Raw genomic sequence first — 25089 nt, 5'->3', positions numbered from 1 at the left:
GTGCAATGGCACAGTCTTGGCTCACTGCAACCTCCACCTCCTGGGTTCAAGTGATTTTCCTGCCTCAGCCTCTCGAGTAGCTGGGATTACGGGCACCCGCCACCACGCCTGGCTAATTTTTGTACTTTTAGTAGAGGAGGGGTTTTACCATGTTGGCCAGGCTGGTCTCGAACTGCTGACCTCAGGTGATCTGCCTGCTTCGGCCTCCCAAAGCGCTGGGATTACAGATGTGAGCCACTGCACCCGGCTATATGCTCATCACTTTCAAACTCCTATAGTGCCATCCAGGTTCTTCCCCTTGGTCTCCAGACTTGCATACTGAAATACCTGTTTTACATCTCCACTTTGGTGTTCCAAAGCCATCTCAGAGGTAAAATTTCCAAAAGCTACACTTCCAGGTTTTCCCTCCAACTGTTTTTCTCGAATTCTTTTCTATTTCCATTAATGGTGACTCAATCCTTTCAGTTTCTCATACTTGACTTTTCTCTTTCTCACACCTTATTCCCAATCCCTCTAAGAAATCTTTCAACCTCAAACTTCAAAATGTCTTTGAATTATGGTCCTTTCTTACCACCTCTACTGCTATCAGTCTGGTTCAAGAACCTGATCTCTTGCTTGGACTTTTGCTTCTACCTTTATGCTCTGTTTCTCATTCCATCTCCCCACTCACAATCTGAGGTCTATCACAGCAGCCAGAGATATCTGTTAAGATGTCTGCTCAAATATTCTAATAGTTATTGATTTTATTCAAAGAAAACTCCAAAGATCTTACAACTGCCTGCAAGGCCCTACGTGATTGGGTTTTCACTCATTCTCTGCTATTAACCTCCAGTTCCATTAATCTGCTCCCACCCACAAAGCATCTTTGCTTTTCTTTGAACATGTCAAGCACGTCTCTTTCTGTTCTCTCAGTCTTGTAACACTTACTCTTCTCATTGGCTCTTCTCTCAGTCTGTAACACTTCTGCTCAATAACCTTTCGATTCATTCCCTTACTTCCTTCACTCCTTTGTTTAAATATAAACTCTTCAGACACGCCTTCCTTGACCACTGAATTTAAAATGACAACGCTCCTCAGAACTCCATTGAACTCTCTGTTGCTTATTTTTCTACATATCACATACCATCTTCTAGTGTAAATTACTTACTAATTGTGCTTGTTATCTGCCCACACAGCAGAATATAAGCTCGATGAGGACAGGTTTTTTTATATTTTTTATAAGGTATTTCTAACGCAAAACAAAAATGGTGGAAAAGACAATATAGCCATAGCAACTTCAGGATAACGGACACATTTATGGAGCAACAGACTAAAATTAGATAGAAATGAATAGGTGGCTTTCGTTTTATGTTTGTGGCTTTTTAATTTTTTAATTTTTTTTTTTTTGAGACAGAGTCTCACTCTGTTGCCCAGGCTGGAATGCAGTGACATGATCTCGGCTCACTACAACCTCCTCTTCCTGGGTTCAAGCGATTCTCCTGCCTCTGCCTCCCAAGTAGCTGGGACTACAGGTGCCTGCTACCATGCCAAGCTTTTTTTTTTTTTCCTGTATTTTCAGTAGAGACAAGGTTTCACCATGTTGGCCAGGCTAGTCTCAAACTCCTGGTCTCAAGTGATCCTCTCGCCTTGGCCTCCCAAAGTGCTAGGATTACAGGCATGAGCCACCGGGCCTGGCCTTGTAGCATTTTTCTTTAAATAAGGAAGGACTCAATGATAGTAAGTTTATTTCTGTTACATATTAATGGTGCATACATAGGTTTTCATCATATTTTCCCCTGGACTTTCTACATGTTTAAAGGTTTTATAATATTAAAAATAGTTTACTAAGAAAGAAAGAGATGGCATTCCAGGTAATTGGAGTTCTAGATGGCTGGTATGTAGATTGAAGAGACAGATGGAAGAGAAAAGAAGGACAGAAGAGAAAGAAAATGGCCAGGAGTAAGTTATCAGTGTGATACTGCTGTCAAGTGTGCTAGAGCAGTGCTTCTCACACCTCAACATTCATAGCAGCCAAGGAGGATGGATTACCAGAATGGATAAAGAGCTCGAACAACTCTACACAAGGGATTTGCTTTAAAATGCAAATTCTGATTTCATAGATCTGGGACAGAGCTATGACTTTACCCTCCTAAAACACTTCGGGGAGATGCCAATGTCCCTGGTCCTGAAGCACGGGTCACAAAACCCTAGAGTGTGGCATCTGTAACTTGGCTACATGTTGGAATCACCTGGAAATCCTAGAAAATATTGATGTCTACGTCTGACTTCCAAAAATTCTGATTTAATACATATTGGGATTCATCTGGCCACCGGGGTTTTGAAAAGTGATTCTAATGTGTAGCAAAATTTGAATACCCCTGCAGGGAGTCCAGGCCAGGTACCTTCCTGGTACACTGCCTCTTCTGAGGACTCCTTCATGATGCCTGCTTCCTGCAGACTCCTTTTGAAGAGACTTTGGGCAGAGGTCACAAGAATGGACCAAGTGATGCTGCTTCTCAGGACAGACTATGTACCAGGTAGTGAGAGCTAATACAGACGTAGGCTGGGCGCCTGACAGGACTGCTCTTTTCTGAATGAGACCTAGCTGGTCAATTGCTTTAAGGACCTGCATCACAGTGATACACAATGTGAAAGTGGGAATTATGCCTATTTCTAAAGTGGATGCTCTCAGGGATGCTGCTAAGTGGCCAGATCTGTTGCTAGACTATGAAATCCATTATTTAATTCATTTGTTATTTTCACAATTTACTGACAGTCTGATACGTGCAAGACACATAGCTTAGTGGAGAAGACAGACTTTTTCCGGCCCTGGTGGGGCTGAAAGTCTATCAGTTATGACAGACAGTAAGCAATTTATTATACAATTGTGAATTTATTTATAATGTAGCAATTGTCGTATGTGTATTCAGGAGTCTGAGAGAAAGTACTTTCTGAAGAAACAACAGATAAGCTTAGACCAGAAGGGTGAGAAGTCAGTGAGGATAACTGAGTATGAGACAGGGGAAAGCTGCTGGGGAACTCTGAATGTTATTCTATTTTTAGGGAGTTTCAGTGACTTAAACGATTTCCTCTCTGCTTCTTCTTCAAGCACTTTTACATAAAACTTTTAGTAACTGTGTTATCCTGAATATTTCACTGTTTTTAAAAATTATTTTTAGACTGAGAAAGCCAACCCGCACTAGTTAATTGTTTCTAACAAGACCAAATGGTGAGATGCAGCAACACACACAGAACAGGTGAGGGCCACTGTCTCAGCTGTGCTTCACTGTGGTGCAGTCTGGGTGATTATTTGGAAAACAGTTTGAGTGGAAGAAAGGAAGTAAAGAATGTGAGAAGAGTCTGGAGGTTGTGAGGCCAGCCCAAAGGCAGGTGATATGGTCTGGCTCTTTGTTCCCACCCAAATCTCATCTTGAATTGTAATCCCTGTGTGTCAAGGGAGGTTCTAAGTAGACATGGGGTGGTTTTCCTTGCTTTGCTTATGATAGTGAGTGAGTTCTCAGGAGAGCTGATGGTTTTAAAGTGTGTCACTTCCTCGTTCTTGCACTCACTCCCTCCTGTCACCTTGTGAAGAAGGTGCCGGCTTCCCCTTCACCTTCCGCCATGATGGAAAGTTTCCTGAGGTCTCCCCAGCCAGGTGGAACTGTGAGTCAATTAAGTCTCTTTTCTTTAAAATTACCCAGCCTTGGGTATTTCTTTATAGCAGTGTGAAAACAGGATAAAATAACAGGTGTGTTAGATCCAGGTGTCTAAGTCAAATGCAATTTAAGAGACGAATCTCTAAATTTTATTAGGGAAGCAAGAATTGCAACTCAGGGCATACACACAAACTAGTGTCCAAAAAACAAGGAGAAGGTTGGAGGTTTTCTAAAAAGGAAAAATGTTACATATTGTTTTCTCAGAAAGTTCATTGGCACTAGTAAAATTCTGGGGAGCTGGCAAGCTCTGATTGATGATTGACAGTAGTGGGTAAAACTGGCCTTAGACTCACAGCAGGTTGTTTGAGTAGCTATGAGAGAAAAACTTGTTTCAGGTTCCAGTAGGGAGTTTCAGCAGCTGGGCTTGTGGAACATTTAATTCTTGGAGCAGGTGCTATATGTCCCGAGTGCTTTGTCCCTGGTTCTTCTATTCTGATTTAGCTGAATATTACAAGAATGATCCAATTTATACAATCAACTTTCACACAATGAAAAATGGTGGCTACTTATACAAAGGGCTTGGAGAAGGGATTGAAGAGAAGCCGCTAGTTTGGGGACGTGTAGTTATGGTGTTTTGTGACTGATGGGATGTGGTCAATGACGGAGAGGAAGGAACCATGGAGGATTCCCTGAAGGACTTGATACACCTCAGGTTTGAGAAGGTGGTTCATAATTTCTTCATTTAAAAATTTATAAGCTTTGAGGAACTCTTAAATATTTCTTATTTGCATTTAGGTTAATTGAAGCCTATATTTCATAGATTGTTATGACAATCAGTATGTATTGTTCTTTAGGTCACTTTCTTAAAGCATGCATTGAGACACAAAATCTAACTATAGTCCAGAAAAGGAGGCCCTAATCACATAATACCTTATGAGAATAATATGTTTAAATATAACAAATGAGTCACACTGAATATTTCTCAGTACATTGAGTATTACACAGTGTAATTAATTTTGGTCCATCTGATGCCATTCTTTTCATCCTAAATTAAGTTTCTTCTCAATCTCTGTTCTTAAAATGTTAATTGAATCACTATATTTGACATAGATGAGTGACTTCAGGAGGGCCAATGACTTTTACTTCAAGCCTTTTATCTCTCAATGGCCTGAAAGTCACAAATGATTGGCTTTAGGGGATGCTGTCATTAAAAAGGCAGACAAAACAAAACATTCTTGCAAACATAGCAGAAGCTGGTTTTATGACTTAGAGCTACACATATTAGTAAAGGGTCTAACAACTTTGGTGCATGAAATTTAGCTACAGAAAGGACAAGCAACTGCCTCTGCTAGCCAGAACAAAAGCTAACATTGTGAGATTTCAGTGGCATAATATATGGGCTTCAAATAAGAGTTCTGGTCAGTGTGACATAAAGGAAGTGCTTCATTAGCTATCATAGTGCATACCTCTCAGCCTTGTACCACATGGCAGCATGCAGCAAAAGCATGGGCGCAAAGAATGAGCCATTCACTCAGGATTCATAATCTTGCTCTGTTTCAGCCTCCTGGGTTGACAGCTTTCAAGTTAAGCGTGGAAGGTTCTAAAGAAACAGTCTTGCATTCTTCAGTGATATGGTTTGTTTTTGGAAAATGCCTATCTAAAATAAGGAGATAAAATGAGTTTAGCCTGTGAGCTCCATTTATTACATTAGCTGTCTTACCAGGGCGGGGTGATATTTTTATGCTTACTTTGAACGCTTTAATAAAACAGTTTTACTGAAAGATTCATCTCAAATAAAATAATTTGCAATTCCTATGTCATTCAACACTATGTAATTATGTTAATATTCATTTTACAGTAAAAGCTTACATTCTAAGTAGAAAAATTACAGTAAAATGCTTTGCAAAGATACTGAGTAATGGAAAAATAATTCTATGTAGTAGTTTTCAGGAAAATCATTGTGAATTCCAATTCTGTCATCTGTAATCACAGACCCTTCTACCCAAGGAAAACACAAAAGTATGTAACTCAAATTCAAATAGATGGCACATTTCTGTGCTCATTTTATACATCATCTGTGCTATGAAAGGAAACACATTCTATTTAGAATCTCATTTATATTCATTTCCTAGATTCCAAGGTCAGTGTTCAATAGTATTGCCCAAAGGCTGAGGGACTTAACTTTATAAAATTGCATAAAGATGCCCAGAACCTTCTGAAATTGAACTACAATAAAGAGAATGTAAACAAGGCAGCTATCTATTGGGCTAGTGTCAGAAAACCTAGACATTATGTTGTTATCATAGAATTTCCAAGACAAAGTAGCAAAAGAGATCATACAATGCAAATTCTTATTTAACATTATTTGTTAAGTTGCATTGCTGTCCTTAAATATATCAGCCATATTTATTTCTAATATAGCTGAGTCATGTAGGACTTGCATTTGTTTTGAATTTTACTGGATACTCAGATGGAATAGTAGGAAATCATTGCCTAATGCCTAAAAACATTAAAAATCCTGAAATATACCAATCTGAAAAGAACTGAAAAAGTAACTTTCACTTATTTTCAAATAAAAATAATACTTTCTTAAGATAATTTCTTACTTAAACATGAGATGTGAGCAATCACTCTGTAGGCTGGCCAGACAAGTTTATGATGGGGTCAGAGAATATAGCTTGTCCTCACAAGGCCCCCACAGACATGCACCTAAAATAAAGATACTTCTTAATGAACAGATAGGTTCCTATATTTAACAATTTGTTTTTCTCAGTTAGAAAATCACCAAGTTTTCATACGAAAAGTTGACCCCAAAAGCAGATTGTGTAATTAGCCTTTAATCTGGTTTTCGTATAAACTACACATCATAGGTTAAATTGTACTCCTCCTCCCCCACCATTCTCAGGTTGAAGTCCTAACCTCCAGTATCAGAGAATGTAACCTTATTTAGAGATAGAGTCTTTAAAGAGAAAATCAGGTTGAAATGAGGCCATTTGAATGGGCATTAATCTAACGTGGCTAGTGTCCTCATGAAAAAAAAAAAAATGGGCACAGAGAGAGGCATGGAGGGAGAACATCATGAGAACATGAAGACAGCCATCTACCAGTCAAGGAGAGAGGCCTGGAACAGATCCTCCCCTCACAATCTTCCGAAGGAACAAACCCTACTGATGCCTGATGCCTTGATTTCAGTGATAATATTCTTTACAAAAAAAATCTCAGTGAGATTATGTTTTTTTTTTTAATTCAAAAAAATTGTTGGTTAAAACAGGGACGTTTGCAATGTCTAGAATCAAACTTTTTGTGCTAGTTCATATTACGACAGTTCATTTTACAAATTGACAAAATCAATTTGTCTACAATTATTTAGAAAAAATTCAGATAAATATTGTATATTTAAAGTGTTCTCCCCTTTTTTTTTTTTTTTTTTTTTTTTTTTTTAGACAGAATATTGTTCTGTCACCCAGGCTAGAGTACACTGGTGCAATCATAGCTCACTGCAGCCTTGTACTTCTGAGCTCCAGCAATCTTCCTGCCTCAGCTTCCTCAGTAGCTAGGACTAGAGGTGCACACCTGGCTAAGCAACTACAGTCACACCTGGCTAAGTTTTTCATTTTGTGGAAACAAGGTTGGGGAGAGGTCTCGCTGTGTTGCCCAGGCTGGTCTTGAACTCCTGTTCTTAAAGGATCTTCCTGCTTCATCCTCCTAAAGTAGAAATTATTTAAAAATGAAAAGTCACTACATGTGAAAGATTTAATTTTACTTTAATTTTTTAAAATGCAAAACTGGGGTAAAGTGAATAATATTCTGGCAATATTGAAGGAAAATAGATGGCAAATTTATTTAAAATCTTTAACTGGAGAGCTCATTCTTCAGTAGTTATTTCTTCATCTGTCTATTCATCTACCTACTTACCTATCTACCAGAGCTTTGCAATAATAGCATTTTACAGGACAACTATATATCATGCAGGTAATACTGACTGCTTGAATTTTTAAGTTCACTACATTTCAGAACTATGATAAATTTTATATATGTTTCATAAATCCAAGACAAATATAAATATCCAATTTTAAAAATGGGTAAGGTTATTAACTGTACTTCTAGTCCAAAATGTGTTGGAGGTATTAGTCAAAGAAATTAGATGTTGAAGACAAAGCCATTACAGACATAAAAATTAAAAAGGAAGAGGCTATCTTAACTTATAGATAAGATGATTATATATTTGGAAAACCACAAGAAAAAAATCAGTGGAAAAACTACCAGAGACAGGAGTTACAGGTAGGTTGAGGGTGTGCCAACAAAGGAGATAGAATAGGGGATTCTGCACCTTGATTTTGGTGGTGGTTACAGAACCTATATATGTGTTAAAATTCACAGAGTGGTACACTAAAAGAAAGAATTGGGTCAATTTAAATAAAAACTTTAACAAAATAAAAGCTAGTGTAAACAATCCAAGGACAAGTAGGAAAAAGATTGATACATTTGATATATGAGAGAAAAATCAAAATTTTACATGGCAAAACACAGCATAGACAAATAGACAAACTGAGAAGAGCCATTTGGAACCAAGTCACAGACAAATGAATAGTATTTCCAAAATATGAAATCATTCTTGAGAATTGAAAAGAAAAAACAAAATATCTATAAAAATAGGTAAAAGAATATATGGTACACATAAAAAGAAATGTAAATAGCCTTTACACATGCTTAAATGGTGTTCATTCTTACTGCTAATGAGAGAAATTCAATTTAAAATTACGCTGAGATATCATTTCTTATCCTTTAGACTGGCAAGAATCCATACATTTGAGAACATACCCTGCTGGCCAGGCTTTTGGGAACAGATGCTTCCATACATTGCTGGCAGAAATGTAATATGTGTACCGCCTATGGAAGGGGATTTGGAATTAAGCAGAAAACTACATATGTTTTCATCTTTTGATATAGTAATCTCACTCCTAAAATTCATCTTGATAATATACCTCCACAGATACAAAGCAAATTTTGATTTCTTATAATAGCAAAATACCCATCAAAATGTGTGGATAAACTACACTACATTCCTACAATGAAATACTATGCAATCATAGAAATAAATTAGAATGATGTTTATATGCTGTTGTAAAGTGGTATCTAGAATATATTTTTAGGAAAAAAAACCAGAAAAATAGCTATGAGGCAATGTGTAGAGTATGTCAATTTGTTTTTTTAAGAAGAGGGGACCACATATGTATGAGAGACGTTATTTATATTTTCAAAAAATTATTTTGAAAGAAAAATCAAAAACTCTAAAATTATGATTATCTATAGGGAACATAATAGCAAGAACAGAGAATAAAACTATACTTCTCTTCCTGTTCCTTTTCACTTTTTCATTTATAAAAAGTATTTGTACTTTGGAACTGTTAGGAAGTAAAACCCTTGAGGACTACATTAGCCAAATGCAGTTGGTGGACCTTGTTTGGATCCTGATTCTGACACTTCACCTTGCAAAAAGCCATTTTTGAGGCAGTCAGATAAATTTGAGCACAAAATAATTATGAGATGATATTAAAGATTTATCATTATGTGCTAGATGTGGTCATAATGTGGCTGTTTTTAAAAAGGCCTAACTTGTAAGAGATACAAAATGAAGTATTTATGGACAAAATAATATTATATCCTAGAAAAAATGATGTACGAAACTCTAAATTAATTTTTAAAAAATCATGAGTGATGTAAGATCCTTTTCTTCACAGAAACAGCTCCTCACAGCGAGATTCCTGGCATCTTTAACTTAGTCTCTTAGGAGAAGAGCTAAACATTTCATCTTGCTTGATTCACAGAACCTTGCACAGTGGCACTTGCAAAAATTGGTGTAAAGGGTAGAATATTTTTGAAGGATCTGTCAATTTAATCTATATAGGAGAAACAGATCTCAAAAGCATTAAAATGGGCATAAATTTTGACCCATGAATTATGATTTCTGAAATTTATCCCAAACATATAGCTACAAATATATATAAAGATTTAGCTAAAGGAATAATTTTTCATAGCAAAAAAACTAGAAATACCTTGTATCTGAAAGTAGTTGTTAAATGAATCAAATAATGCAAAACCACCTTTAAAATTATGTTGAAAATAATTTTTACAATGAATGCAAAGTTTCATTTTATTAATAACTGGAAAAAACTGTTCATAAAACCAAAATTCAATATAATCTAGGTTTTAATTAGGAAATTCAAGAAAGAACATCACAATACTTATCAATGTTTATAGTAATTCTCTTTGGGAAGCCAGAATATAGGCAGCTTCTGCTTAAAATCAGTATTTGTGGTTTATCATTTTCTTTTTTAAAAAAATCTGCAGTAAACCTATATTATTACTTTTGCAAAAAAATAGCTATTAAAGTAGAAGACAGCTAGTCACAAGGCAATTGACCAATTTCAGAAAAAAATACTAAAAACAAAGATGCAGAAAACAGAATACAAAGATAGAGATATTCGTGAGGTAAAAACTTTTTAAATGAAGATAAAGAACAACCGGTGAACCACAAAAAACATATTGAACAACTATAAATAAAATTATTTTTCATCATGAGTGATATAAGATTCTTTTCTTCACAAAAATGGCCCTTACAGTGAGATTCTTGTCACATTCAACTTAACCCCTAGGAGAACAGCTAAACATTTCATCTTGCTGGATCCACGGAACCAAGCACAGCGTTACCTGAAAAGTTCATGTAAAGGGTAGAATGTTTTTGAAGGCTCTGTCAACGTGGTCTCTCTTATACTTAAACTAGATTCCCACTTTGTACCCTGCACACCACTCGGAAGAGGTCCCTGCCAAATGCCAACTCATCAAGGAAACGGTTATGATATCTGGGAGGAGAATTGCTTGCCAGAGTGACAGATGCTGAAAGCTTGCTTTTCTCCCTCCATAGGAAAGGAAAGCAAGAGAGAAGGGGAATCACGAATTTGTTTTGACTTCTTCTTTCTGGGGTTGGCCTTATAGCTGCAAATGATTCTTGATCATTAAGGAAAAAGCTAGAAGAAAAGCCTTGGCCCTGCTCTCTGATAGGAACTACGAAGAAGAGAAAGTAGCTGCAGAACAGTAATAGGACCGGCATAGCAAGGTTAGGCCAAGAGAGCCTGATTGGACTCTTTCTCTTCTATTCTTCCTATCTCTCAATCCCCACCATAAGCAGCCACAGCTTGGTGCATGAAGGATTCTGACATTCCCAGCAGCCCCTGAGAGATGGCGAGAAGCTTGGGATTTCCAAAGGAAAACTATTACTCTTCATATTTGTTTAAAATCAAACTTTGACCTGTGTTTTCATGAATCTTATTTGACGAATATAGTACTGTTGAGATATTTTATTCCTTGGATAACACACTTACTAGAATGTAAAACTGTCCACTGGGTCACGCTGAATATTACAAAGAAATTAATTATACAACTTCCCACCCACCTTTATCTCCTTGTAGGATAAAGTTATTTTTAAAAATCAAGAGAAATTTAAGACACTTTTATAAAAAAGACAGATTACCCCAGACATTTGGCATGTTAGAAGACACAGATAGATTTTATTTAAAGTATAGCCTCCTTGTTCAATGTTATGGATAAGATATAGATAAAACGTGAATAGTGTGTAAATATGAATGTAAATATTCAGAGAATGAGGCAGAGGTTTGAAATAAAAATAAATAATGAAAATATTGAGCCCTACTGGAAATTACTTGGAATTATTCACAAATTACACGGTACCTCTTTTGTAAAGACTACCATTATATGATAAAATACAATTTGGGTTGAATAAATGAAGTTGGAGTCTCCTTATCTTCAATAGGAAGTTGGCTCATATACTTGAGATATGCTTTTTGAATATTTGACTTTAACTCTTTGCCAAAATGAACATTTGGGGAATATATCTGGCTAGACCTGAATAATACCCCCCCAATCCCCAGCAAACACAGGAAGAAAGACAGAGAGACAAAACTGAGAAAGAAGGGTGTCTAGGCTCTTAAAATTATCCTAGACATTGACTAAGACCTAGACTCAAGAACTATTATGGCCTAGGAAAAGTCCATCTGTAGAGTTAACATTTTATAATTTCTCATGATAATTAATAAAACTCTACTGTGTTTTTTAAATAAACCCATTAATAAAAAATATATCCTGAAGAATAGCCCAAGTTTGGGAATTCAGTTAGAAAAAAGGTTAGATTTCCCTGAGCTGACAGTACTTATTTCCCCAAATCCTCTGGACCTGTGTAAGGTAAGATTTATTTGTTCCATAGCCATTCACTCAACAGAGATTTCTTGAACACCTGCTACGTGTCTGCTGATTGCTGAACACATACTAGTCGGCAACACCGAGATGATTTCTGCCTTCAGCCTTCATAATCAAATACTCATACAATCACATAGTTGGACACTATTTAAAAAAAAAAAAAAAGTCTGGAAAGAGTTTAGGACAGGGGAGGGTATTAAGCCCTTCCTGAGGAGATAAGACTCCGAGGAGAAGGATAAATTAACCATATTAAGAGTGAGGACTGGCGTGGATATGCCAGCCAGGGGGCACCTGCATGGACAAAAGGCCAGATAAACTGATTTGGAAAATTCAGGTGCTCCCCCTGCCCCCCGCCCCCCAAACTTCAAGGTCGTCAGAATGCCGGAGCACAGAACACTACTTCTTACAGAATGGTGTATTTTGACTTTTCTCCAAAGACATGGTCTACAAGGAGGTCTCTTGGCTATAAACCCTGCAGACAAGTTTTTGCTTGTGCATGTTGTCCAGCGCGTTTTGCTTGATTTTTAAATCTAGATGCATTTAGGGGGGCGTACACGTTCGGATTTGTCACAGGCCACCTAACTCTATTAGTCTCACACACGTGTGCCACCTGTCTGACCCCTGGGAAACAGAGTTTGCAAGCTTTTCCCCTTGACTACTCGACTTTAGCACCAAAGAGAAGCGGGAGTGCAGAAGAAAGGGCGAAATCGCCAACCCAGTGTAAGCAGCGCAGGCGAAGTGGGCGCTGCGGGGCGCGGAGGAAAAGGCGGGACCCCGCAGGGTGGCCAGTCACTGCGCATGAGCGGCCCGCGTTGCCATGGCAGCTGGGAAGGCGGCGTCTCCCGGAAGACAAGCTACGCAGAGCTGACGGCACCGAGAGCCATTTCTGGAGGGGCCCGCTCCTGACGGGTTCCTGAGCCAGTCTTAACCTGGGCAAAGGAAATGAGGAGCTGAGCCTGATGCATTGTGATGGCCATCTGCCCAGAATTGGCCCAAACGGACGAAAGTGCTCTGGCAAACCTTTCTGATGAGACTGAGACTTTGAAGAGCTTTACTGATGAGGTACAGACTTCCAGTTCATTCAGCTCCTCTGGAGGACGGCAGTCATCGCCCCTGACCTCTGGGAGCAAACTGGAGAGGGAAAAGCAGACTCCAAGCTTGGAACAAGAAGACAAACAATCTGAGCTTTTGGACTTCAAAAATTATGAAAAGAAGTTGAGTAAAAAATGGATCAACTACCTCAAGCGCAAAGACTCTGACTTTGAACGGCACCAACCAGACACCAAACTTCAAACAGAAATCACTCAGGTATCCGATGAAGAATTGAATGCCCTGCAGTCTTATTGCACCATGAAGATAAATTTGATTCATCATAGAGGGGATTCTAAGAAGAAGACGAGTGGCAGACATAAAAAGCTGTATGTTGGATTGGATGCAGAGGCTGCAGAGAGAGATGCCTTAAGTGGTACTGTACCTGATGAACTTTTGAACAGAATCTACTTTAAAAACATGAGGACAACGCCAAAACAGGAGGCAGCAGCTAAGCAACACATATCTTCTCAGTGTCCCGATTGTAACAGGAAAAGAGCACAGCTGGCCCTGTCTGCCTTTCTGAAACAAAAGAAGACTTTACTGGAGTCATTTCTACTTCAAGAGAAAATAGATGAACATCTTCATACCAAAGACTTTCTTACCCGTATTGGAGAAGCACATCAAGACTTCCCCAGGCTTTCAGATGACCCCAGAATAATCTGGAAAAGACTGACTGGGAAAAGTCATAACAGATACTCTGGTTTTAAAAGATCAGATACAGAGCAGAAGATGCAGCGAGATGGAAATAGTGCTTGTCATTTACCCTTTGCCACTTCTCAAGCCACTTACTCTAACCAAACCAGAGCTGGTGATTGTTAATGATAATGTGTAATGTGGATAGATGTCTTTGTTGTGTATTTGAGTAATTACCATAATTTCTACAGGCACTTGGGAAACTAACTTAAGACTTTACTATGCTTCCTTCACAGATTTGAGGATTAAGAACTTTCACTTTTTTTTTTTCTGATTATAGAAGGCACTGTTGTGGTTGGCATAGTTACAAAAACTTTTACAAAAATCCAAGAGAGCTATGTTGGTAGTTTGGGCTAGGGTGTTGATGGTACAGAAGCAAAGTAGTATGGGGATGTAAGAGAAACTTAAGAAGTAATAACTGTCTTTGGCGATCAAATGGCTATGGGGAATTAATAAATAGATATTTGAAATGTTATTAAGTGTCTGACTTGTGCGCCCGGATGAATGATCATTAATTTCATTAAGATAGGAACACCAGAAGAGGATTGTGTTTGATGGGAGTGATGAAGAGTATGATTATTTGGACATATAAGGTGCAGTGGGGATGTGCACATTGACAGTTTGAGGAAACATTTGATTATTTATTTTTGCACTTCAGAGGAAAGGTATAGCCTAGAGGTGCAAAATAAATTGGCAAGGGCTGGGGGAAGGGTGGGGATCAATGGAACATAGCTGGAAATTGAAGCAACGGATTCTCAAACTCTTTTGGAAGTGACTAGCGTAAGAAGAGAAGCAGGGTTGATACCAGCTCTTGAGAAATGTCAATTAGTGGCCAAGTAGAGGAAAATCAACCTGCAGTTAAGGTTGTGAAAAAATTGTCAAGGGGATCAAAGAAATCAGGAATGTATAGTGTCATAGATGCTAAGGAATGAATATTTAAAGAAGGATAATTATCTAACCATATCAATCAACAGAGAGGCCATGTAAAGATGATTTAGTCATGTATTGGGCACTGTTGACCTTAGCAAAAGCCATTTCACTTATAGAAATGGGATAGACAAAGTAGATTGAGGAAAAATGTAAGTAAATAATGAATGGATATAGAGTACCCCTTGCAAAATTTAGCTGTAGGGGGAAAACGAAATAAAGCTGGGGACAGGTGTTGAGTTTTGAGGGAAGAATGCTTGAACAAATTATCTAGACAGCCATTTTGGTCATGAAGATTTTATGAAACTTCTGTTGTTCATCCAAATAGGAAACAGTAAAGGAAACAGTATTATTTCCCAAGGAATACCATGGCATTTTGAAAACCCATTTATGGGGAAAAATGTTAGATGGCATTCTGAGAAGTCATTTATTATCTATTTCCTCTATCAAAATATAAAACCATAGAATTAGTGGCATTACCTGGAGGTCGCTTCTCTACATATCTAACACCTGAATTATCTCGGTGAAAAACCAAATTGTTTTTGCAAAAATCAGCATAGAAGAGTTTTTGTATTGTACCTCAGTATTACTCTTGAAGACCTTCATTTATGTATAAAGATACTATTTTTTCCCATAAAATTTAACATATTTCCTCTTAGTCATTCTAAATGGAAAATAACCATTACCATTTTCATAATAACCTTTTATTTGAAATCCATATTATGTCATGCTTTGTCTTTGACATCTCAGTATATTCATGTTTTACAGAATCAAAATTCTGAATAATTTTCCCTTTAGAATTCCCCCATTAAAGGTCATGCTCCACCCTTTTAGTCAACAAAGCTAGAAATCTGAGTCATCTTTTGTTCTTCCTTTTTTTTCAACTCAACCCCAAGCTAACTATTTTTCAGCAAGACTTTCAGCATACAGTTCCTAAATGTCAGCATACAGTTCTCAGAGTTATTATTTTTTAAATTTGTTATGTATTTATGATTGAGACAGGGTCTGGCTCTATCACCCAGGCTGCAATGCAGTGGTGAAATTGCCCACTCACTGCAGCCTCGCTCTCTAGGATTCAGGTGATCCTCTCACCTCAGTCTCCCCGGCAGCTGGGACTGACTACAGGTGCATGCCACTACCCCTGGCTACATTTTTTTAATTTGTATTTTCAGTAGAGAAGCTTCGCTATGTTGCCCAGACTGATCTGGAACTCCTGAGCTCAAGTAGTCCACCTGCCTCAGCCTTCCCAAGTGCTGGGATTGCAGGTGTGAGCCACCGTGCCCAGCAGCCCAGAATTATTTTTCTGACACACAAATCTGTTCAAGTAATTCTCTTGATTTAAAACAAAACAAAACTCTAAGTCGTTTATCTCTGCTATGGAAATATTTCAAAGGAATTAAGGTTACATAGTGGTTCTTTAACATCTGGCCCAACTTTACCTTTCTATTCTCATATAATCCCTCCCTCGTATATTCAATCGTCTCTACAGTACTTCCCTGAGTTGTTTTGTGTCACTATGATTTCTATGTGCTCATTCGTTTCACCTAAATTCTCTTAACTTCCCTTTTCTCCTGGCATACTCTCCCTCTTCTTTGTCATCTTCCTTCAGCTCTCAAATTCTATTGTCCTGTTTTTATGATCAAGAGTTGAAAGAATATTAGAAAGGTTAGTTTGCAGAGTCTCCCCTCTACCCTGTAACTATCCAACCTCATTCTAGACTAATCTAGACTAACCTCATTCTAGACTCCTGTCCTGCCGGGGTTAACTCTGTACTTGCTGGACCATCGTGCAGACAGGTATCTTGGGATGAGAGCACAGGAGGAGAGAATTCACGGTATCAGGGAGTGGACATTTACCCACCAGAAGTATTTCTGTACTTTAACCAATACAACTTTATTATTGGATAGGGGCTGAATATTGATATACCTATAAATAACGACTTACTCTAATTTCTTCTGTATTCTTCCAGTGCTGTTTTATGTAAATACAAACACCAAAGATTGTTTATTATGTGTTCTCTTCAGTACCTTGCTTTTCTTTCCTTTTGTTTTTCTTGGGGTAAAATCTGCATAACAGAAATTTGCCGCTTGAACTATTATTAATAGAACCATTATTAATAGTACCATTCAGTAGCATGACATACATAATGCTGTGCAACCATCACCACTGCTTTCAGAATATTTATCACCTCAAACAGAAACTCTGGACCCGTTCAGCAATAACTCCCCATTTTCCCCTCCCTCCGGTACGTGGTCACCTCAAATGCACTTTCTATTGCTATAAATTTGCTTATTTGAGATACTTCATATCAGTGAAATCATGCAGTCCTTGTCATTTCGTGTCTGGCTTGGTGTCAAGGTTCATCCAAGTTGTAGCATGTATCAGAACCTCATTTTTATAGCTGAGTGATATTCCATTGTATGTATATGTAATGTGTATGTGTAACATGTATGTGTATTCATTCATCTGCTGAGGGACACTTGCATTGCTTCCACTTTTTGGCTATTGTGCAGCTAATTAATGCATTTTTCATTTTAAACAATTAATATAAAAAGATATTTCTGGGCAATACACAGTTTCAAGTAGAAAGTTATCATTAATTTTAGACATATTTGATGACTTTCTAAAATTTTGAAATAGGATAAAAATTCTTAATGCTCAAACCTAACATATATATTTTGCCCCTGAATATATTCAAAGGGGTTGGATATCTTTTCTCCAAATACTTTAAAGCTGCACCCAAGAGATTCTAATACAGGTGAAATGGAAAGTTCATCAGATGAGGTGCTAAGAAACCATGTATTTTCATAATTGTTTCCACAACACTAAAAATGTGTCTAGCCACTTAGTTCATAATTATACAAATGTGTAATTTATATGATTATAATATACAAATCATACAAATATTTATTTAATATTTTGTCATCTAGATTTATTACCAAATAGACTAAAATTCTGTGCCTAGAAACAAATCTGTTTATTAAACAGCATTATAGTAACGGAACTCTTGAAACAGAAGTAAGTGATGATGCCAGACTGAGAGAAAAGTAAGCTCAATCCTGAACATCTGAGTCCTTCAAATTCCAGTCTCAGAACTGTTTAGGCATGTTTGGGACACCCAGCTTAGAATACCTCCAATTTTAAGCGTGTTAGTTTGTTTCATGATGAAACCTAGTACAGTAATTTAGCTCATTCTGCAGCAACATAGTAAACAGGTTGAAAAGAAGTAGGGATTGTGACTGAGTGTGAGCTCTCCCTCAACTTTGCCTGAAAGTGACAGATAAAAAAATAAATACACAAATAGTTAATTTGAGAAACACAAAACGAAAACATAGTTGAACTTCTATTATCAGTTGATAATTACCCTTTGGAATGGAGAATTCGGAAATTTTCCAACTTGCAGTCAACTCAAATTACAGTGAAAATTGCAAACTTCCATCAAAGTGTCTAATACAATCATAAGGCCTAATTTTGATGAGCACACTGTGTGTTGAGGTATTAATTGATGTTTAGGACAAAATTTATTGTAGTCCTCCCACTCAAAATTTGTACTGGATGTCAGGACTAATGGTGCCACATATGCACCGAGAGAGTATGAAGGTTTATTTACTCATGTAATGAGGGTTAGGAGGGAGGTAGGAGGCGCAAGCTCTCAAGCAGATCTGAAAATGGCTTGAAAGTGAGGAAAGAGACTAGCATGACTTTCATTATAATTAGGGTGTGGGGCTTAGGGGAGGATTCTCACGTCTGGACTGGGGCTTGGGTATTTTGAATGTCCTGCCACACCAAATAAGGGAGCATAAGGGCTTTTTTATCAGCTAGCGCAGATATGGGGCAGAAGAGTGGGGCTTGAAAGCTTTCAGCTGTTAAACATGAAAACGATGGAGTCCTAGTTTTTATTACACTTTATCCCTGATGCTTGACTGATGGCTGAAATACATCATGTTTCATTTAATTAAATTTTAGCTTCAGTGTACTATAACAGTGCTCTCTCAGGCCTGTCACCTGAAACTGGTAAGGGCAGCGAAAGTTCACTGAACACCTTGTTTGAGAGCCCAGCATTGTGTATTTTGAGAAGTAAAATGAGTGCCTTGGTCATTATGAACAATATCTGGAGTTCTGAAGGGTATAAAGGAAGACTTTGTATTGTGGTTTTAGTATGCACTAAGACATGTGTAACTTTAACGTATTTTGAGTATCTATGTGGCAAGAGATTCCCATAGTTATTTCCCTCAAAGGAGCAAATCTTGGATAACTAGTTGTTGTTGCTACCGTTGGCAGAACCAGAGGGCTGGACCATTGGCAATAGCCTGTAAAAGTGCATAGATGGAGCCAATTGTAGCCCAAATTGACTGCCTGAAGTTCAGCTAAATATACTGGCCCTTGGATCCCACTCTTTATCAAGGATGGCTGGATTAAGGGATGAAAAGCAGCAGCTCCTCAGTAAGACACATCATGTATAGTTTTCATACTCTACGTAAAGTGTAGAAACCCCCATTGCTGTTCATTCATTAAATCCCAAGGGATTCCCAGGTAGTTAAGGGATTTGAAGGTTTGAGAAGAGGTTGCTAAAGCCTCTATGGTGAAGGAATTTTCTGGGGAGGGGAGAGGGATCATCAATGGGAGTGCCAATTGTATTGCAATTTGACCAGATTCTAGAGTTCTTTGTTTTAGAGGACACAATTCCAGAGGGAACAATTTGCAACAGCATAAATAGGCATCAGTAAAATTTATAATGAGAATGTAAACATTGAAATATATGAAAAATGTAAACATAGAAATATGTTGCCTCCAGATCCTGAAAAGTTCTAAAAGTTGAACTTTTTTTAACATTGTGGGTTCTGAGAGAGTCGATTGCTATTTCTTACAGATACAGAAGTCCTCAGCTTACCCAATAATTTTCATGAATTTAACTGGTGTGCAGGGCCTTGTGCTATGTGCAGAGAAATGCCTCTCTTCTTTTCGGGAGCATTCGCATGTCTTCAGTGAGTGTGTCAAATGAATCTCCCCAGAGGAGGGTATGATCAGTACAGTGCTGTGTCTGTGTTGCTGGAGAAAGTTGGATGTGGCTAAAGCCTAGGCTGCAAAGACTGTGTGCGACGATAGAGCTGAGCAAGTGCCCTCTGAGTAGCTTGGAAAAGATATATTGTGTCCTTTTGAAGGTGAGGGCCACGTGTGGCTGTTGAAAAAGGCACTGAACAGAGGAACACATTAGTGATATCTCTGACTGCAAAGTGCTTACCACTTGCTGATTGGATGGAATCTACTGACTCTATATTGGGCTTAGGGGCCTTCACGGGTGGAACCATGGCATTAAGGTTGTGGTAATCCACCATAAAGCACCATTAATTCTTTCTAGGTTTAAGAACAGTCCAAACTGGGCTGTTACTGGAGAAAGAGTGGGGATAAACACCTCCCAACATTGGACTTTATAATAGGTTTCACTCCTTGAAGACTGTGCTTTAATTTATATCAGTTTGCATTAACTATTTTCGCTGGACAGTAGGGAGGGAGGTCTGTAGAGCCCCAACTTACCAAGCCTAATATACATGACAAGGATCGCATCTAATTATAACTTATTATGCATGGGGTCAGTGTCCATGTCCACAGAGCATGTTTTAGAGTAATGGGTTCTATGATTATGAAGAATTTAGGCAATGTATTTTTTGCAGTGGTTAAGGTGAGGCATTTCTCTTTCATGTTCAATAATTCTCTTCAGATTTTAGGTATATCTTAGTTAAATTTAATGGGATCCTTGACTATAACCGTAACCTGAATTCAGCATTAATTTGTGTCATAAAATTTTGCCAATTGTTCCATCTCAGTAGATGCTAATTTAATTTAGAACCTACACTGTATAGGGGAAAAACAAATATTTTATGTTTTTGTTATATAAATTATTTGAATAAATTTTTCATTTCTGATTGAGTCAAATTATGACCACTGTTTTGGGCTTTTGTTTCCTCCTTTGTATCTAGGATTAATATATGTGTGTATGTGGTTATAGGATATAATTTGTTGGGAGAGAGTTATATTTACCCTGCTCATATTTTTAAGTTTCTTCCTGTAGAGAGTCTCAAATTATTATTTTTAAGGTTAGGGCTTCACCCATGAAAATTGTTGCTTTATTGGATTCAAGGATGCCAATTGATTGAAATTAATTCCTTGGATGTGCCACAGAAGGTGGGGACATAGGGATGGAAGTATGAATGTTTATTCCTATAACACTGAGGATCAGGTTCTATAGAAACAGGAAAAAAAAAAGTGTAATTCCTACTCTCACACACTCAACATTTTATGTTTTAAAAATTAGTTTGCATTTCTTTGTGCGTCCAGTGAACCAACTCCCTGGGAGCTGGCTCTGTCTCTCAAATTCACTGGTAACTTTGACCTTCAGTAACTCAGCACAGCTGCTGCTCTGTACCGAGGATGACCACGTGGCCACCCAGGAATCAATGGCTTCTCCTTTCTCTAATCAAAAGCTATCCTTTCTCATCCCAAGCCACATGTTTCAGTGAGTCAGAGCCATTCCAGCAAATCTCACTTCACTGACACCAATTCTGAAGGAAAAAACAAACTGCGTTTTCCTACTCTCTTACCCAGTCACTCAACACTTATGACACCATATGTGTGGGGTTTTCCCTGCTACACCAAGCAATTCTGCAGTGGATACAAACTGGGTGTCCTAGAATTCATTCAATTCTGACATATCTATCTGGGGTTAAGGTCAGATCCCACAGGTTAAGAGCTCAGTCCTACAAGGCTGCCCCCTGACTGCAGATGCCCATAGCAGGTAATATTAATAGGTTGTCACCTACATTTCTGATTGACCTGCTATAAATCCAGGGTTTTCAGGACCCTCTCCTCAGGTTCAATTAATTTGGTAGAGCAGTTCACAGAGCTTAGGGAAACACATTTCCTGGCTTATTATAAAGGATATTACAAAGGATACAGATGAAGAGATGCATAGGGCAAGGTGTGGGGGAAGAAGTGTGCAGCTTCCATGTCCTCTCCAGGTGCACCACGCTCCAGGCACCCCAATGTATTCAACAACCCAGAAGCCCCCCGAACCCCTGTCCTTTAAGTTTTCTGTGCAGACTGCATCACGTAGGCATGATGAAGTAAATCACTGGCCATTGGTGACTGACTCAACCTTCGGCCCTACTCCCCTCCCTAGAGGTTGAGGCGGTGGAGCTGAAAGTTCCAACCTTTTATTACAGGTTGGTTCCTCTGGCAACCAGCTCCCATTCAGAGGCTATCCAGAAGCCCACCAGGAGTCACCTCACTAGAACAAAAGAGACTCCTGTCACCTAGGAAATGTTAAGGGATTTAGGAGCCCTGTGCCAGACTCTCCTATCACTCATTAAATTACAACGGTCTTAGGAGCTTTGTGCCAGAAACCAGGGGTCAAAGAACAAATATTAGAACAAAAGAGTCTCCTAGCACCACCACATAAAAGGTGTAAAGAGCTCTATTTGAGGAACTGGGAGCATATATATATATATATATATATATATATATATATATATATACACACACACACACACACACACACACACATACCTGGACTTAAAGTCAGATCCAACAGGTCTGACTTTATATATATATATTTTTTAATATAATATATATCTATATATTTTGTGTATTTAATGTATTATAATATTTTTATATATATTTATAATATATTTAATATATTATATAAAATATATACACATATACATATGTATGTATGTATATTTATGTATCTTATTATATCACAATATTAGAGATTATTTTGGGGCAGTAGTGGCATAGGTAGCAGCAGCAGCAAAAACATTTTGTAGTGTCCTAGCGAGCCCACTGCTTTTAGAATTGTGGCACTCTGCATAGCTCATTGTGAGTGCTCCAGGTATGCCCATATATTACATGTTGTATCAGTGATTCCCTAAGCACTCCCTAGAACGGTGGCCAGTGCCAGGTTGAGACAAACAACAATGGTGGCAGGGCAGGAGTTATTCCTCTGAGCCTAGTATCAGCCATGGAAAATGCTGGGCTCCAGACACATGAGTTAATCTCAGACACATGGTCTAGGTTAAGACACATGACCCAGGATCCTTTGAGGAGCGCCCCAATCCCATATTCCCATATGCCAATCATCAGCTTCTAATTTAGGTTGGTTACTTTTTTTTTTTTTTTTTTTTTTTGAGATGGAGTCTTGCTCTGTGGCCCAGGCTGGAGTACAGTGGCACAATCTCGGCTCACAGCAAGCTCCGCCTCCCAGGTTCACGCCACTCTCCTGCCTCAGCCTCCCGAGTAGCTGGGACTACAGGTGCCCGCCACCACACCCGGCTAGTTTTTGTATTTTTAGTAGAGATGGGGTTTCACCGTGTTAGCCAGGATGGTCTCGAACTCCTGACCTCATAATCCGCCCACCTCAGGCTCCCAAAGTGCTGGGATTACAGGCAGCCACTGCGCCCGCGCCCGGCAGGTTGGTTACATTTTTAACTGAAGCTTACACAAAGCAGCACAGTTGAAAGCACAAGCTTGCCAGAAGGGGGCACAGGCAGAGCAAGAGCCCTCAGTCATGGTGGTCATTGCCTGGACTTCTGCTCACTGTGCCCATCCCTGACGTCATCTTGCAGAGGTGAGATGGACTCTCATGCAAAATATAGTTGAGATGACAAAACTGATGATTCATGCTCAAGGAAGAGCAGAAAGGATAAATGTCTCTTCTCTAACTAGATCTTGCATAATGGGTTTCCAACTTTTAAGACCCTGTTTTAATTTACATTAGGCAGTATTAACTATTTTAACTAGAGAGTAGAGACCGAAGCCCCCACACACCAGTATGAAAAGGTTTACTACGCACACAATCAGGCTTTCTGAGAAAAAGCAGGACAGGCTCTAAAAATAGCAAGATAATTCATTGTTTTCTATTGTGATGGGGGGTGAGGATGGGTGAGGGCTCTCCAGCATGCTCTGAGTTTTGCATGATTTGAGCTTCCCACCAGTGCTGAAACAAGGGGCACCCCAGCATTCTTATCAGTTTTCCCCCATGTAGGGCAGGACAAGAGAAAGTGGTGGAACTTTAAAGCTGTCAGTAGTCAAACATCAAAAATGGAGTCTGACTCTGTTACAAAGTATTTACTAATCTCTCAACTCTTTGCAATGAATTAAGACATCTGCATGCCTGGGAGATCTCATTCAGTCAGGGTCCAATTTTATCCTTCACTTTCAGTTCTAGCTCATAATTGCTCTCAGCTAACTACACATTTTCTCCTTAAATTTCCATTTGTTCAATATCAGTGCACTTAGAATAAACATACGTATATAAATGACATCATTCAGAGGAAAAAAACTGAATCATTTGCTTCTAAATAGGCACCTTAAAGTTAGTCTGTCCCAAACAAAACTCTTGCTGTTTCCCCAATCCCCTCTCTGTTCCAGCCTTCCCCATTTCAGTAAATAGAACTAATATGTATCCATTCATTTAGTCAAGGCAACAATCTTGGTACTAAATTTCACTGCTTTCCTTTCTCTGATGTACCATGTCCAATCCAACAGCTAACCCTATATTTTCTTCGTCCAAGATTTATCTAATCCAATCCATTTAAGGGTCTTTATATCCACTGTCACCCACCTTAGTTCAGGCTTAAACTATTGCGTTACGTGTCTAACTGGTTTTCCCGCTTCTGTTCATCACCCTGCAATCCAGTCTACATAATGAAGGTAGGGTAATCTTTCAAAGATATGAATCAGATTATTGGGCAAAATCTATTCTATCGCTTCCCATAGAATAACATCCAAACTCTTTATCAGGCCTTGCAAGGTCCTCTGTGATTTGTCCTCTGCCTTCTTCTCTCTCCCTCACTTCATCCTCACTCTCATGTTTTCAGTTTTGTTTTCCTATCTAAAAAAAGACTTATTGTAGTTCATGGAATCTGAAGTCCACACATCAAAGGGAGCTAGAAAAAATTTAATGTACTTAAAAAATTTTAGAAAAACTGTGTGTGTGAGTGTGTGTGTGGGTGTGTGAAGGGGGTAGGATGGATACACAAAGTTCTACTCTCATGGGATCTCTGAAGGAGAAGGGATTGGAGAAAAAACAAAGTCTACTTTCCCTAGAGAATAATAAATTCATCTCTTAAATGCATTTTTTTTCTATAGCCTCTGGAGGTCATCAAAAAGAGCTTCTAAGCTCTTTTTCCAAGGGTCAGGATATGGTAATGTACACCCCTGCAGAGATTTTCTCTTTTAAGCAAGTGGCAGTGAGAAAAAACAAAACAAAATGAAACATTTTGCAAAAACTGTCTTCAAGAAAACACCACTAATATGGTATAGGTACCTGTGATGGTTAATACTGAGTGTCAACTTGATTGGATTGAAGGATGCAAAGTATTAATCCTGGGTGTGTCTGTGAGGGTGTGGCCAAAGGAGATGAACTTTTGAGTCAGTGGGCTGGGAAGGCAGACCCAACCATAATCTGGAT

At 38.4% G+C, this 25089-nt stretch overlaps 2 protein-coding genes across 6 annotated transcripts in view; one reads left to right on the top strand and one right to left on the bottom strand.

Annotated features, from left to right (window-relative positions):
- Positions 1-25089, bottom strand: part of LOC105491127 (DLC1 Rho GTPase activating protein) — a 520902-nt gene that overhangs the window by 472841 nt on the left and 22972 nt on the right. The window contains exons 1-6 of one of the 5 annotated variants that reach the window (XM_071068614.1): positions 21574-21782; positions 17986-18104; positions 16566-16686; positions 7233-7340; positions 6242-6344; positions 5102-5292 (exon numbers count right to left, since the gene is read on the bottom strand). The exons of 1 other annotated variant lie outside the window; for it this stretch is intronic. The gene's annotated coding sequence lies outside the window, so the exon portion shown is untranslated. Of the gene's footprint in view, positions 1-5101; positions 5293-6241; positions 6345-7232; positions 7341-16565; positions 16687-17985; positions 18105-21439; positions 21783-25089 lie in introns of those variants that run through there. 3 more of the 5 variants (XM_071068615.1, XM_071068617.1, XM_071068618.1) reach the window with 3 other exon arrangements.
- C8H8orf48 (chromosome 8 C8orf48 homolog) lies at positions 12742-14169 on the top strand. The gene has a single exon (XM_011757280.3). The coding sequence runs from the start codon at positions 12879-12881 to the stop codon at positions 13818-13820; it is 942 nt and encodes a 313-aa protein (XP_011755582.2). The 5' UTR covers positions 12742-12878; the 3' UTR covers positions 13821-14169.

This window comes from Macaca nemestrina, chromosome 8, assembly GCF_043159975.1.
Source record: "Macaca nemestrina isolate mMacNem1 chromosome 8, mMacNem.hap1, whole genome shotgun sequence".
Lineage (NCBI taxonomy): Eukaryota > Metazoa > Chordata > Mammalia > Primates > Cercopithecidae > Macaca > Macaca nemestrina.
This window is presented reverse-complemented; position numbering and strand designations above follow the sequence as displayed.

Coding starts and splice junctions, on each gene's coding strand:
- C8H8orf48 (XM_011757280.3), top strand. CDS start 12,879: ATGGCCATCTGCCCAGAATTGGCCCAAACGGACGAAAGTGCTCTGGCA.